The sequence below is a fragment of the Choloepus didactylus genome, chromosome 3 (assembly GCF_015220235.1).
Source record: "Choloepus didactylus isolate mChoDid1 chromosome 3, mChoDid1.pri, whole genome shotgun sequence".
NCBI classification, from domain to species: Eukaryota; Metazoa; Chordata; class Mammalia; order Pilosa; family Megalonychidae; genus Choloepus; species Choloepus didactylus.
Genome location: NC_051309.1, coordinates 198,785,418 through 198,799,986, shown reverse-complemented (window position 1 = coordinate 198,799,986; position 14,569 = coordinate 198,785,418). Strand labels below are relative to the sequence as shown.

At 38.1% G+C, this 14,569-nt stretch overlaps 1 protein-coding gene across 5 annotated transcripts in view; it reads right to left on the bottom strand.

Annotated features, from left to right (window-relative positions):
- The window catches only part of WWC2 (WW and C2 domain containing 2), a 255,600-nt gene that overhangs the window by 19,925 nt on the left and 221,106 nt on the right, over positions 1-14,569 (bottom strand). For all 5 annotated transcript variants that reach the window (XM_037831062.1, XM_037831063.1, XM_037831064.1 and 2 more), the window contains 5 exons: positions 11,422-11,546; positions 8,857-9,055; positions 7,381-7,545; positions 6,006-6,098; positions 5,131-5,373 (listed from right to left, as the gene is read on the bottom strand). In XM_037831062.1, the coding sequence (XP_037686990.1) occupies positions 5,131-5,373; positions 6,006-6,098; positions 7,381-7,545; positions 8,857-9,055; positions 11,422-11,546 (825 nt within the window). The remainder of the gene's footprint in view (positions 1-5,130; positions 5,374-6,005; positions 6,099-7,380; positions 7,546-8,856; positions 9,056-11,421; positions 11,547-14,569) is intronic.

The following is a 14,569-nucleotide window of genomic DNA, read 5'->3' as shown; positions in this document are numbered from 1 at the left end:
TTGATTTGATCTGGTAATATCCCAAGACCCCAGTACTCCCGAGAACTTGTTCCCAGGGCTGCCAAGGCAAAGCCTGGACTGAGGGTGTCTACACCATGGCTGTGCCTTGGCCCGCAGGGCAGGGAGGGCCTCACATGGGCCATCTGAGTGGCTGTGGCCATGCCCACATGGCAGTTTCTCATCCCTCTTTTTATGTTGTATTTTGTACCTCTTTGCCAGTATGTCAAGGTGAAATCTTTTATTATAGTTGCAAGCAGGGGGACAAGGGAAATTCAAATTGGATTAAATCATGGCTGAAGAAAAAGATCAGCAGGCTTTCAAGAGGCAGTGGATGAAGCACCTACTGTAAGGCACTGTAATAGGACAGAAGCAAAAAAGGGCAGCCACCTCATTGCCCTGAGGAGTTTACACATCACAGAAGTTCTAGGGGGAGAATATGCATTCAAGTGTTTTCTTTTTTTACAAGGAACACTGCTCAAGTTCCCCCAAGAAACCCCTCCCAGAATTTTCTAGAGCTGAAAGCAACTACATATTCCTGAATGGCTTGTTAAATGACAAATTAAAATGAGCACGTGTGCATCAAACATCAAAATCTTATTATGTGCAGGTTTCCAGAGACTCTGAGCAACATGTCTATGTCTGCCCAGAAGATTTCCTTGGGTTGCTGGGTTTTATTCTTCCAGTTTTCATCTGCTTCTATTAAGAGCAAATCCAAGGATTTCTTTAGTGCAGAAGGAAAATGAGTCACCCCCCAAAAAACCCAAACCTCAAATCACCCATCAACAATACCAGAAATCTTAACACAATTCTATAATGGAAAACAATTTAAAAACACTCAGGAAAACAGTGTATTTATGATCTTTTAAAGAATACGTTAATCCTGTTTCTTTCCATCAGTATAAAACATAGTGCTTGGATCTTGCCAAAAGCCCTCTCCCTTTAATTTATGGGGAAATGTCTAATCCTGGGAACTTGGTTGCAGCCGCGCATTCCAGCCATCTGCTGCATATGTCACTACACACTACTCTTCCCAAAAGTACCTCTTTAGAAACCTTCAGTGGCTCCCCATTTCTTAGGCAGTCAGGTTTTTAACAGTTTTGACCTAATCTACTTTATCTCTGACAGAATAGGTGTTAGAGATATAAAGATCAAAATGCAAAAAGATATAGTCCCATATACTTATTATGAGTTTTCAGGTTTTATTTTTGACATTTAAGTCCTTAAACCATCTGGAGCTGATATTTCTATATGGTATAAGGCAGGTATCTAATTTCTTCTTTTCCCTATGGATAACCTTTTTTCCAGCTTCCTTTATTCATTCTCTGGCTGACATGCCACCTCCGTCATACCGCAATGCTCTCGATGTGAGCCTGTTCTGTCTGAGCTCTCTACTTCGTGCCATTGATCAATGTGCCAATTCCTCTGCCAATTCCAGATTGTCAATATTTTAGGCATTGTGGGCCCTACCTCTCAGTCCATCAGTCCCTACCACTCAAGTCTACCACTGCAGCACAAAAGCAGTAGGCAAGTTGAAAATAAACAGACATGGCTGTGTTCTAATAAAACTTTATTTACAAAAATATAAGGTAGACTATAATTTGCCAACAACTGATATAGAGGAAGAATTAATATTGTGGAAACAGTCAATTCTCAAAATAGATTCAATGTAATTCCAAGCAAAAGCCATAAAAGGTTCTTCATTTTAATTGAGATAATTAATCTAAAATTTGTTTGGAAGAACAAAGAATAAAGAATAGCCAAGATACTACTGGAGAAGAAAAACAGGGAGGGAGGCCTTCCCTAAAAGAAATCAGGACTTATTATGCTGCTTCTGTATATCATTCTTCTATTTATTCATCTTGCTAAACACTCTAATAATTTGCAGACTTTTTTGGTACATATCAGGTTATCTGCAAATAAGATAGTTTTATTTCCTGCTTTCCAAAGTTTTTGCTTCTATTTTTTCTTGCCTTACCATACTGTTTATAATTCTTAATACAATGCTGAACAGAGTTGAATGTCTTGTGTCTGATTTTAAAAGGAATGATTCCAATGTTTGCCTGTTTCACATTTGCTTTAGGTTATTTTTTATCAACTTAAGGAAGTTCTCGTCTTTTCCTTATTGAGAGTTTTAAACATGAATGGGTATCAATACTTTTATCAATATTTTCCCCACACCTATTGAGTTGAAAATGTTTTTTTTTTCTCCTTAATCTATTAAAGTGATTTTTCTAACATTGAAAACATCCTTGCACAATTCAACATGGTCAAAATGTATTATCTTTTAAAATACATTGTTGGATTCTATTTGCTAAGATTTTCACATCTATAATCATATGGAAACTGGCGTGTGATTTTCCTTTTTATAATGTCTTTGTCTAATTTTGTTATTAGGGATGTTGGTTGCACAGAATGAATTATGGAGTATTCTTTCTTTTACTAGTGTCCGGGAGAGTCTGTATAAAATTGGATTTTGTTCTTTGAAAGTTTGGTGAAACATGCCTATAAAATATCTAAACATCATGTTTTCTTGGTATATAGATTTTTTATTCACTGCTTCTATTTCTTCAGGAGATTAGGATTTTTTTAAAAACTTTTCTTCCCTTCTTTTATCAATGTTATATTTTTCTAGTAATTTGTCCATATTTTGGGCATATATTTTTGATATTATTATTTTTTAAAACTCAAAATTTTCCTTTAGTTCTGTCCCTCTTTTTTTTACAATATTATTTATTTTTATCTTCTCTTCATCAGTCTTGCCAGCACTTTGCCTATTTTAATTTTTAAGTTTTTTCAAAGAATCAACTTTTTGCTTTATTGAGCTTCATTCTACACTATGGAGATTAGATAGCAGTCAAAACAAATGAACTACACTAACAAGCAATTTATGGATGGATTTTAGCAATACAATTTTTTTTTTTTTTTTTTTTACTTTGAAAGCTGAGTTAAATTTATTTCATCTAATATGTCTTGAGTAACTTTTTTTTTTAATCGTCATTTTATTGAGATATATTCACATACCACGCAGTCATACAAAACAAATTGTACTTTCGATTGTTTACAGTACCATTACATAGTTGTACATTCATCACCTAAATCAATCCCTGACACCTTCATTAGCACACACACAAAAATAACAAGAATAATAATTAGAGTGAAAAAGAGCAATTGAAGTAAAAAAGAACACTGGGTACCTTTGTCTGTTTGTTTCCTTCCCCTACTTTTCTACACATCCATCCATAAACTAGACAAAGTGGAGTTTGGTCCTTATGGCATTCCCAATCCCAGCAATACAATTTTAAGTGAAAAAAGTAAGTCTCTAAAAGTTCCCAAATTTTCATAATTATTGACACTTAGGGATCTGGAACTTCATATCATCATGACAAACTAGAAACAAAGAGTAAAAACCCAAAGATGCAAAGTTCTGTTTATATGTATAGTTGTGAAACTCCAATCCAGCTTTAAGTCTTTGATCCTTATGGGTCAAAAGTCTGTGACGCTTCTCCATGATATTAAAGTGGATCAAAGGTTAACAAGCATTTGAAGCTATTGTTAATGTTGAAATAAAAGATCCAAGAGTAAAAAATCATGGTTATGATTGAGATTACAAAAATAAGAGCAGTTCATTTCAGCTTTTAACTCAGCCACAGCGAGGGCAGCACTCTCCTGTGGGCTCTTGCCCACACTCTTCGCTGTCTGGAGCTCTCCAGGAGCTTTCCTAGTGCACTGCCCGGTGCCTGCTGGGCCTCTCCACCTCTTGGGTGAAGTTCTACAACCTGTTTTTCAAAACTAGTTTAAGTGCCACTTCCTCCCTGAACCTTTCCTGATTTCAACAGGAAATGATTTTCCTTATAGACTTGTTGTGTCTGGTTTGTCTCCTTTACCAAATGATCAGTTCTTTGAGGACAAGATAGTGTATTTAATTATCCTAGTATTTACTGTAGGGTCAAATGTAAGGCCTGCACTTAAATTCCACAACTGAAGAAACACTTACTGAGTTCCTATTGTGTGCAAAGGTTTCCTTTTATCAGATGGGATGTAATACAGGAATGAAATATAAATACATATATTTCCTTTTTTGCTTAATTTTTCTTTTAAAAGAACTAGTATCAGTTTGATTCTTGTAATACATTTATTAAGTTTCTGAGTTCCATCCAGGATTAGTAGCACCAGTCAGCTAAGTGACTGAAACTTTCTCTCTAGTACCATATGTACTACATGATCAAAAAATAACTATAGGCCAAAAAGAGAAGGTTATAGTCAAGATTTTCTATTAATGTAAGGATGTGCCTAACCTATTTCAAATTTCCATCTTCAAAAGGATTGAAAGAAAACAATGTGCTGATATTTGTAATATTTCAGCTATAGAGAAAACGCTATTTGTATATTACGTATGGTTGTGAACTCACATCCCTATACCAAAATATACATTCTAATCTTGAAATAAGTAAATTTTGTAAATATGCAGGTTCTTGAAAATTTTAGTAATACTTACATGGCAGAACAATAAAAATGTTCCATTAAAAATACTGCATTAAAAAGCATCAGTGACTTCATCCTGTCTGGTTATAGTTGTGTGGAGAAACACAAGGAGAGAGTCAAAATGTAAAATGTGATCTTTCTTGAAGGCAAGAAAGAATGTGAGAAATTAGAAGCATTAAAATTAGCAATACATTCATGATTGGTGAGGTTAGTGAACCTTAACTATTCATAGAAAATCCAAATGAAATTCATCATCGATGTTAAAAGTTGTACTGTATTTATTTACCAAATCCTATGTTGGGAGAAACAAAAACGCTGAAGAGAAATTAAGGTAGCCACTTCCTTGTGTGGCTATGTTCCTTCCTGCCAGGTGACCAGGGGCTAATGCACTTGCAGCTGTGAAGTTGGGGGGAAGGATAGGGGACCTTATCTGCACCTTGCTGGGTGGCGATACCAGCAATTTAGCAATATTCTTGGTTAAAATTTAAAAAGAAAGAGGAAAGAAAGGCTTATAACATTGAGAAAACGTGTTCCAAGTTCTAGAAAAAGGATTTAAAGACTTACGCAAAGCTGACGTATGACTTGGGTACCTTTCTACATGTCATGCTTTAAAAAAGATTAACTGTACATGAACCCTTTGGTCTGTACCTGCTTCTCAGCTTGCTTCAGAAGCTTCTGGAACCTGTCGTCCTCCAGTACAGCCTGTGGAAGGTCAGTCTCTCCCTGAGCTTTCAGCTCCTCCAGCTTTTGCCGCAAGCCCCGCAGGGCCTCCAGCTCATCATTGAGGCGACTCTGCCGGGTCAGAGATGCCTGAAGATCCAGTTCTAAGTCTAGAGATGTACGCACTGGGCACTCTTCTGCTGTTCTTCTGAGGACTGGTTGGCAAACAGTCTGAATAGTTCAAAACAAACCAAAACAACAATGAAACACCCTTATTATATTGGTAGCCATTAGCACTGCTTGCCAACATTCCGCTTTTCCTCCTTCCTGGCACATGACACGACAGGAATGCACTTTCCTGCACCCTTGAGGTGAGGCGTGGCTGGCCAAGTGCCTGGTTTCAGCAAATGCTAGGATTTTCAAAGCCTGTGTGACATCTGCCGTATTGCTGTCCCCTGCTATAGAGATGGGTCCTGAGTGAGAACAAGGAGCACAGAATCCAGCTAGCACACAATGAACAGGCGGTAAAGCAAGAAGTAAATCTTTGTTGTTTTAAGCCACTGAGATTTTTAGAGATGTTTGTTACCATAGTGTATCCTATCTTAGCCTGACCAACTCACTACACAAAGCCTTATGTGAAAACCACAGGTTCTGAACCAGTAGTGAATGACAGTCTCAAACACATTCTCTCACTCCCCATCTCTACAACTGACATAACATTTGTGTGTCTCTGCAATCACAGGGGCTTAATTTAACAGCCTGAGAGCACAGACACTGACACTGAACAGTGTAGCATTTATGCCTCGTAATTCATGATTCTGGATAAGTCTAGAAGAGGGGGATGTTGCTGAGAGAATACGTACCCTTTTGACTCTCAAACTGCGCCGCTCAGTGGAGTTTCGCACAAACAGTGACTTTTTAGCCAGGGTTGAACTGTCACTGTCACTTCGATTTAACTGGCAACAGAAGATCAAAAAAAAAAAAAAAAAAAAATAGCTGTATAATACAGTATCAACAGAAGTTTATCAAGTAAAGCAGGCAGTGATAAACAAAATCCTCCCCAAACAAGTTTCCCCCTTTTCTACGTTTTTCTTAAATAACTTAATTTTCATAAATAACTTCAATAACTACCTTTTGGTGACAGTTATCTGAAGTCATGTGTTAAGCTATGCATGCATTTTTAAAAATGAAATTATCCTTTAAATTTAAGCTGTGTGATAGCTGTTTATTTTTTTTTAATGTTTGTATATATCCAGAGCTCCGTGTCCGAGTTTAGACACAGTTTAGCTACCTAGAACTCTTTCAGCCCAGAATGCTCATAAATTGTCCCCTCACCTGCTTCAGGTCTTTGTAAGAATGTCACCTTCTCAGTGAAGCCTATTCTGAATCCCACTTCAACATGCAAATCATATCCTCACCGTTTTTGATCCCTCTTAACCTACTACCCTGTTTACCATAGCACTGAGCCCCATCCCAAATACTTCATAATGTGTTTATTTGTTCATTATGGTTTACTGTCTGGCTCCACTCACTAGAATATAAGTTCCACAAGGGCAATGCTTTTGATCTCCTTGGTTTACAGATGAATCCCAAGTTTCTAGAAAAGTGCTTAATAATAGGTGCTTAATAAAAATATTTGTTGTATTGAATGAATAAATTTAGAATTTAAAAAGTATTTTCTAACCCATTTTACAATATTAACTATATATTACTACAGAACATACATATTTCTGGAAACAGAATTTGGTGAATTGAAGCAATCTCACAATATTCTTCATAGAACTATGAATCTGAATTCAGTGACTAGAGGGTATTATAGAGAAGATTTTTGTCTTGAACCCCAATTCACAATTTTCAGTTCGGCAGGACTAACACAGTTTGAAGTATATATGACATGGAGCAGAAAAAAATGTTATTTATCTCAAGTCACTTAAACTTTCTAAATATAGACATAGGTCCAAATATTTAGTAGGCAGATCCTTAAATTTCACTTATTTGCCAAATAAATGACATTAGAACCAGCAAGACATTTGGTGGTGGCGGTGGGGGCGGTAAGGTGGGAAATCCAAAATACAAAGAACACAAAGGGTGTGAGGTTATTTATACATATATATTTAATAGCATTTCTAGACATTGGTATTTGTAGTCAGAATCTGAAGTTTCCAAGTATACTGTCTACAGCCACCAATGGAAGAAACCTCAGGTCCTGCATCTCATCATGACCACTGTCCACCTTACCCTGCAGATGTACTGGTTCCGCTCTCCCGGGGAAAAGGTCTGTGAGCGCACTATCAGGCTGCTCCGCACAAAAGGGCGCTGCCGAGCGCTCAGGCCACCGCGGTCTTTGGGACGAACTGCCACATTGCCACTCACTGCTTCCTCGGTATTTGTCTCTTTATCAACCTACAACAGAAGCAAGTGATTTGTCAGGAGCTGACTGACGTGTATATATTTGTGCTCCTGGAAAGAAATATCTCATCTTACAATAGAATCCCATCTAGCACTAAGGCCATGCCTGAGAGAAAGGCTTCATATTGTAGAACACTACTTCTGATGGAACCTGGGGAGCACGGTTTTCTACTGAGTTCTAAGGAAGTTATCCACAATAGGTAGGATAGTATCTCTCCAACAGTATTACCCATAAATACAGTTGACACTTCTGACAGATTAGACATAAACATGAAAGTTTAGATTTAAAGAGAATAAATGTGGGTTTCAGATGAATCTTATTTGGGGATATTTCATTAAACATTATTCACGTCGTGATTTTTTTTTCCCAAGATAAATGCTAAAAGTAATTACATATAAGGAAATGAAAACAGGCTAGAGTTGTAGATTTAAATAGAATACATAATCATACTTAAATGAATACACCACTAATGGGAAGCTGGGTTTGGATTTCTCCTGAATTTTTGGAAATGTTCCAAAAAATAAAATTTAAGTTAAAAAAAGAAAGTTTCTCAAAATACAAACTACAGGCATATGTAGATATCTATTTTTGATTCTTATAGTTGTAACCTGATGCCAAACTTTGCTCATGCTGGTTTGCTCCATTGTAAAAGGAAGTCCTCAGTGATGGTGTAAAATTTTTCTCAGCAGTAAAGAGTTACAATGTTCTAAACTCTATTTCCAACATCCCAAGTTTACCAGCAGTCTCAAAGCTTAAAAATCATGCTGCCCTTTAGGAATGGCAGTTTCAACATGGCTCTCCCTCAACTAGCAAAACTACCTGCTGAGTAACTTAGTTGCCACCTGTGCCTAAATCAAGTCATCTGCCACCTTCCAGAACAGATTTCAATCAGAACACCAGCTAACCAAAATGAACTTTAAATACTTACTTCAAGTTTGAAATGTAAATAAACTTAATTACAACATTGATGAAATGATACAATTAAGTAGTCACCCCGGTGTCCTCCAGGAAATTCATATAATACTTTAAGTAAATATTCACAAAACATTTACAGAGATCTAAAGTAACACCGTCTCTGTTCTTATATCAAATGTAAGTGGAGAATTATTATTTGGGGCCCATTTAACAATGCTAAAGCACTTAGAATGCTTCTTACAGTCCACTCCCATAAAAGTCTTTCACAATCAGCTCCTGGCACAAAAACCTAATATTGAATTGCACCCAAAGAGATGAACAAGCATTTCCTTAGTCTACATGGTGCCTATGGGTATCTGTTTTAGGAGAGTACACTTGAAAATGTTCACCAGGATGGGAACTCCAGTGGGTTGCTGACTTCTGAGGTCTTTGGCACAGCTGTTTTCTTTTCTTCCCCTATCATCATTTACTTCAGACACACTAGTGCATGAACTTATGTCTTCTATACAGCTACTGCCCTCAGGCAGATTAACTTCAGCCCCTTCTTCAGTCACAATTTCATCTGAGGCCTCTCTTAGCATTATTAACCTAGGGTAAAACAAAACAAAAACAAAAACAAACACACTTTAGGTCAAGTAGGCATACACCAAGAAGAAAAAGTACAACTTGGGTATGCTAACCCGTCATCTGGAAAATGAACAAATGCACATGTAATAATTTCAAGCCATTCCTTTGACTGGAACTTTTAACTAAACATCTCATGAAAAATAAATTCTCACTTTATGTCTAGCAATTTGTACCAAAATCACCACAATGTAGTACTGACAAAGTTAAACTCATGAAAGTTTGACCTAGTTCCAAGATATTAAAATAGAAATATTCTGCAAATCATATATAAAGTTTAATCCCACCATTTAAAAATGGTGACACTCACTACAATAAAACTTGGTTTTAGTTGTTCATGTATGGTAAAATTAATCCTACAACAGAACGGCTGAGAGTGGATAGGGACATAAGGAAAAATAGTGCCCATTACAGACTGTGCCGCAGTTTTACTACTAAAGTATCAGTAGACCCCCTAATACCATTTGATCTTGTCTTTAACAAAATCCATGGCATGGGCTTGGGCCATTTTACAAATAAATGAATTATAAATACAGTTTATAATCTGTATAAACCATATTTACAGGAAAGAAAGAGTGCCAGGATGGTTTAGAACATCTTGTACTTTGTTGAGTTTTCATGTTCTTAGAATAGAAACATTTTTTCCACTGATAATTAAATGTCAAGCTTTAATTGTGATTGGTGACATACTGAAAAATTGGTACAGACAGGTTATTAAATGCCATGAAATGAACACAAGGGGGACCAGTAATGAATACTATGAGTTATAAATTCTTTATACATTGTGATGGTTAGGTTCACGTGTCAACTTGGCTAGGTGATGGTGCCCAGGTCAAGCAAGCACTGGCCTAACCGTTATTGCAAGGACATTTGTGTCTAGCTAATAAACCAAAAAAAAGGCTGGTTTATTAAATCATCAGTCAACTGATTGCATCTGTGGCTGATTACATCCATGAAGTGAGTGTCTTCCACAATGAGAATTCAACCATCTGGATTTAATCCAGTAAGTTGAAGACTTCTTTAAGGGAGAAGAGAGAGAACTTTCACTTCTTTGGTCAGCCAGCCTCTTCTGGGGAGTTCACTGAAGACACTTATCGGAGTGCCAGCTCACAGCCTACCCTATGGAATTTCTCTTCTTCAGCCAGTCAGCCTTTCCTAGGGGTTCACTGGAGAACTTCATCAGAGTTGAGGCCTGCCCTATGGAATTTGGACTTGTACATCCCCACAGTTGTGTGAGATACTTTCATAAAATCTCGTATTTACAGATATCTCCTGTTGGTTCTGTTTCCTTAGAGAACCCCGACTAATATATATATATATATATATATATATATATATACACACAAAGTGTAATTTTTGAATGTGTGTGAAACAAATTGTGTTTTACAAGCAAGAGAAAAGCTTAGTAATTAAAGACACTATTATAATCACTCTCCACTCTCATATGTGTTCTGCAGTACTCAGATTTTTGTTCACTACAAAGAACTTTTGATAAGAACAAAGTATTATCTCTACCTTTTTACACTACTGTGGTAGCTGTTCTTTCCAAAGAAAGAAATGTCCATGGCTGTGTTATTTATGATATACCTGTCACTCTGAGTTTATAAAGAAATTTACACTCACACACAAATAAATGCATGCTATATATGTATATACATATGTGTTAACAGTTGTTCAATTAAACATAACAGTATAAGCAAATGTATGTACAAAATTAATCCAAATAGTTTTACACATATACTTCAAAAACTGAAGCAGTCACTAAAATTGATTTTAGAAATAGTAGTGCAAACCAGGAAAGAAAGCTCTTTATATGTAAATGAATCTGGACAAAAGCTATAATAACATTTTTTTTTCCTTTTTAAAGGATTAGGTATGGATAAAGAGAACAGAAAAAGAAGAAGAAAGGCAAAGGTGTAAAAAATATAGAAATGAATACTCATGTTGTTTTCTAAATAATCTGCTTTGACTTATCATAGCCTAAATGATACTTCGGATAATTTAAAGAAAAGGGGAATCAGTCTTTTCATTTCTCTATGACTTTACAATAAACTACTTCAAAATAGTTTGGACTAGGGGAGGTGGGGGACACCTCAGAAAATAATGTTAAAAATTACTAAAGGGAGAACAACGAACCTTGTTTATGTGTTAAACTTTGCCCACCAGTCTTCCCATGACCTCCCTCAACTCTCTAACGACCAAGGAGACGTTCCCCTAGCCACAAGTTCCCTGAAGCTGCACTGCTTTCCTTGATTCCGGAATAAGACAAGAACCTACAAATGTTTTCCCTCCTTGAGTTCTCCAACAGCAAGAGGAAAGAACTGCATTACCAGTCTCCATCGGCACCCCTTGACTCCTCTTCCTGCCCTGGCTCCTCTTGTACTTCGTGTGATAGTTCTTGTTCCACAGCCAAAAGCTCAGCTGATGTCCTTGCAAGTAAGGCAGACACTGCATCCTGGAGAATGCAAAACAGGTAGCAATTAACATTACATAGTTTGAGAAATTATTAAAAGCTCGTCAGCTGGGGTCTTATGCTTCCAGCTGTGAAAAAGAAGCTTGTATCAGATTGAATTCTCCTGCTGAGACCAAATATAAAAGCTGAATAAAACAAAAGGAAAAACAAAATGCAAACTAACAAACAAAACCTCAACTGATTTAAAGCAATGAAGAACAACAAAAGCAGTCAGGAGACTCAAGGGCCAAGGTGCCAGGGAGTTGAAGGGAAATTCAATGAGGTGAATTTTCCCTTAGAGGAAGCATTTGTCGATTCCAGTAGTGATGGATACAGGCTGAACAAAATGTGGTTCCCCAGAACCTGTGGCAGTGTCACTAGAATGGGAAGACTAAAATTAAGTTCGAGTCTACCTAGGCAGTCAGCACATGAGGGGCCAGAGAAAACAGACTGCAAAGTTAGCCCAATATCCTGCATAGTATACCTCTTGAAGTATTTGCCATTCCTTAGCTAGGCATATGCAGGGCAAGAAGCTGAAAAACCAAGCAAAAATCAGTTACTAAGAGGCTGAAACAGTATACAAATATTTCTGTTGTTTCATGGTCCTGGGGAGACTAAAATTGGAATTCAGGTCCCCCAAGTGATCCAGGTGTTTTGTCCATATTGTAATCTGCCTGCCAGAATAACATTAAAATCCTCTCTGAAGGAAGCTGTCAACCAGAGCCACTACAATTCTTCATACATTTATATATACATACATATATATATATACACACATATATGTATATATATATATATCCAGTATTCCATTGGAAACAGGACTTAATGACCGAAAGCCAAGAGAAAATGTAGACAACAGAGGCATGTCTGATCCATATATTGGAGTTATTTATAGAAGAAATTTAAAATTTTAATATGTTTTCAAAGATGGAAGAAAAGTTGGAAAATTTCACGTATAAACACAACGAAAACGACAGTAGACACATCAGAGTGAAACTGCTAAAAATCAAAGAAAAGGGGGAATCTTAAAGCAGTGAGAGATAAAAGATGCATTACCTTTTAAGGGTCAAAAATTAGACTGACCTTCAATACCTCAACAAAATCACAGAAACCAGACGATGAGGTGTTATTTTTAATGTGGTCAAAGAAAATACTGGCCCACCTAGAATTCTATGTCCAGCAAAAATTCCTTCAAAAATGAATTTGAAATAAAGACATCAACAAATCTGTACTAGAATAAATACTAAAGGCTATTCAGGTAGAAGGAAAATGACTCAAATAGAGGCATAATAATGAAAAAACTAAAATAAAATACACCAGAAAGGGTAAAGATGGGGGGAAATCCACATGAATATTGACTGTCAATAAAACAATAATGTCTTGTGGGGTGGGCTTTAAAATATATGTAAGAGGCGGGGCAAGATGGCAGACTGGTGAGCTGTAAGTTTTAGTTACTCCTCCAGGAAAGTAGGTAAAAAGCCAGGAACTGCGTGGACTGGACACCACAGAGCAATCTGTCTTTGGGCATACTTCATACAACACTCATGAAAACGTGGAACTGCTGAGATCAGCGAAATCTGTAAGTTTTTGCGGCCAGGGGACCTGCGCCCCTCCCTGCCAGGCTCAGTCCCGGGGGAGGAGGGGCTGTCAGCTCCGGGAAGGAGAAGGGAGAATTGCAGTGGCTGCTCTTATCGGAAACTCATTCTACTGATTCAGACTCCAACCATAGATAGACTGAGACCAGACACCAGAGACTCTGAGAGCAGCCAGCCCAGCAGAGAGGAGACAGGCATAGAGAAAAAACAACACGAAAAACTCCAAAATAAAAGCGGAGGATTTTTGGAGTTCTGGTGAACGCAGAGGGGGGAAGGGCGGAGCTCAGGCCTTGAGGCGCATATGCAAATCCCGAAGCAAAGCTGATCTCTCTGCCCTGTGCACCTTTCCTTAATGGCCCTGGTTGCTTTGTCTATTAGCATTTCAATAACCCATTAGATCTCTGAGGGGGCCGTTTTTTTTTGTTTTTTTTTTTTTAATCCTTTTTGCTTTTTCTAAAACAATTACTCTAAGAAGCTCAATACAGAAAGCTTCAAAGAATTGCAATTTGGGCACGTCAAGTCAAGAGCAGAACTAAGAGAGCTCTGAGACAAAAGGCAATAATCCAGTGGCTGAGAAAATTCACTAAACAACACAACTTCCCAAGAAAAGGGGGGTGTCCGCTCACAGCCACCATCCTGGTGGACAGGAAACACTCCTGCCCATCGCCAGCCCCATAGCCCAGAGCGGCCCCAGACAACCCAGTGTGACGGAAGTGCTTCAAATAACAGGCACACACCACAAAACTGGGCGTGGACATTAGCCTTCCCTGCAACCTCAGCTGAATGTCCCAGAGCTGGGAAGGTGGAGCAGTGTGAATTAACAAAGCCCCATTCAGCCATCATTTCAGCAGACTAGGAGCCTCCCTACACAGCCCAGCAGCCCAGAACTGCCCTGGGGGGACGGCACTCACCTGTGACATAGCACAGTCATCCCTCAACAGAGGACCCAGGGTGCACAGCCTGGAAGAGGGGCCCACTTGCTAGTATCAGGAGCCATACGCCAATACCAAAGACTAGTGGGTCAGTGGCAGAGACAAACTGTGGCAGGACTGAACTGAAGGATTAGACTATTGCAGCAGCTTTAAAAATCTAGGATCATCAGGGAGATTTGATTGTTAGGGCCACCCCCCCTCCCCGACTGCCCAGAAACACGCCCCACATACAGGGCAGGCAACACCAACTACACACGCAAGCTTGGTACACCAATTGGACCCCACAAGACTCACTCCCCCACTCACCAAAAAGGCTAAGCAGGGGAGATCTGGCTTGTGGAGAACAGGTGGCTCGTGGACGCCACCTGCTGGTTAGTTAGAGAAAGTGTACTCCACGAAGCTGTAGATCTGATAAATTAGAGATAAGGACTTCAACTGGTCTACAAACCCTAAAAGAACCCTATCAAGTTCAGCAAATGCCACGAGGCCAAAAACAACA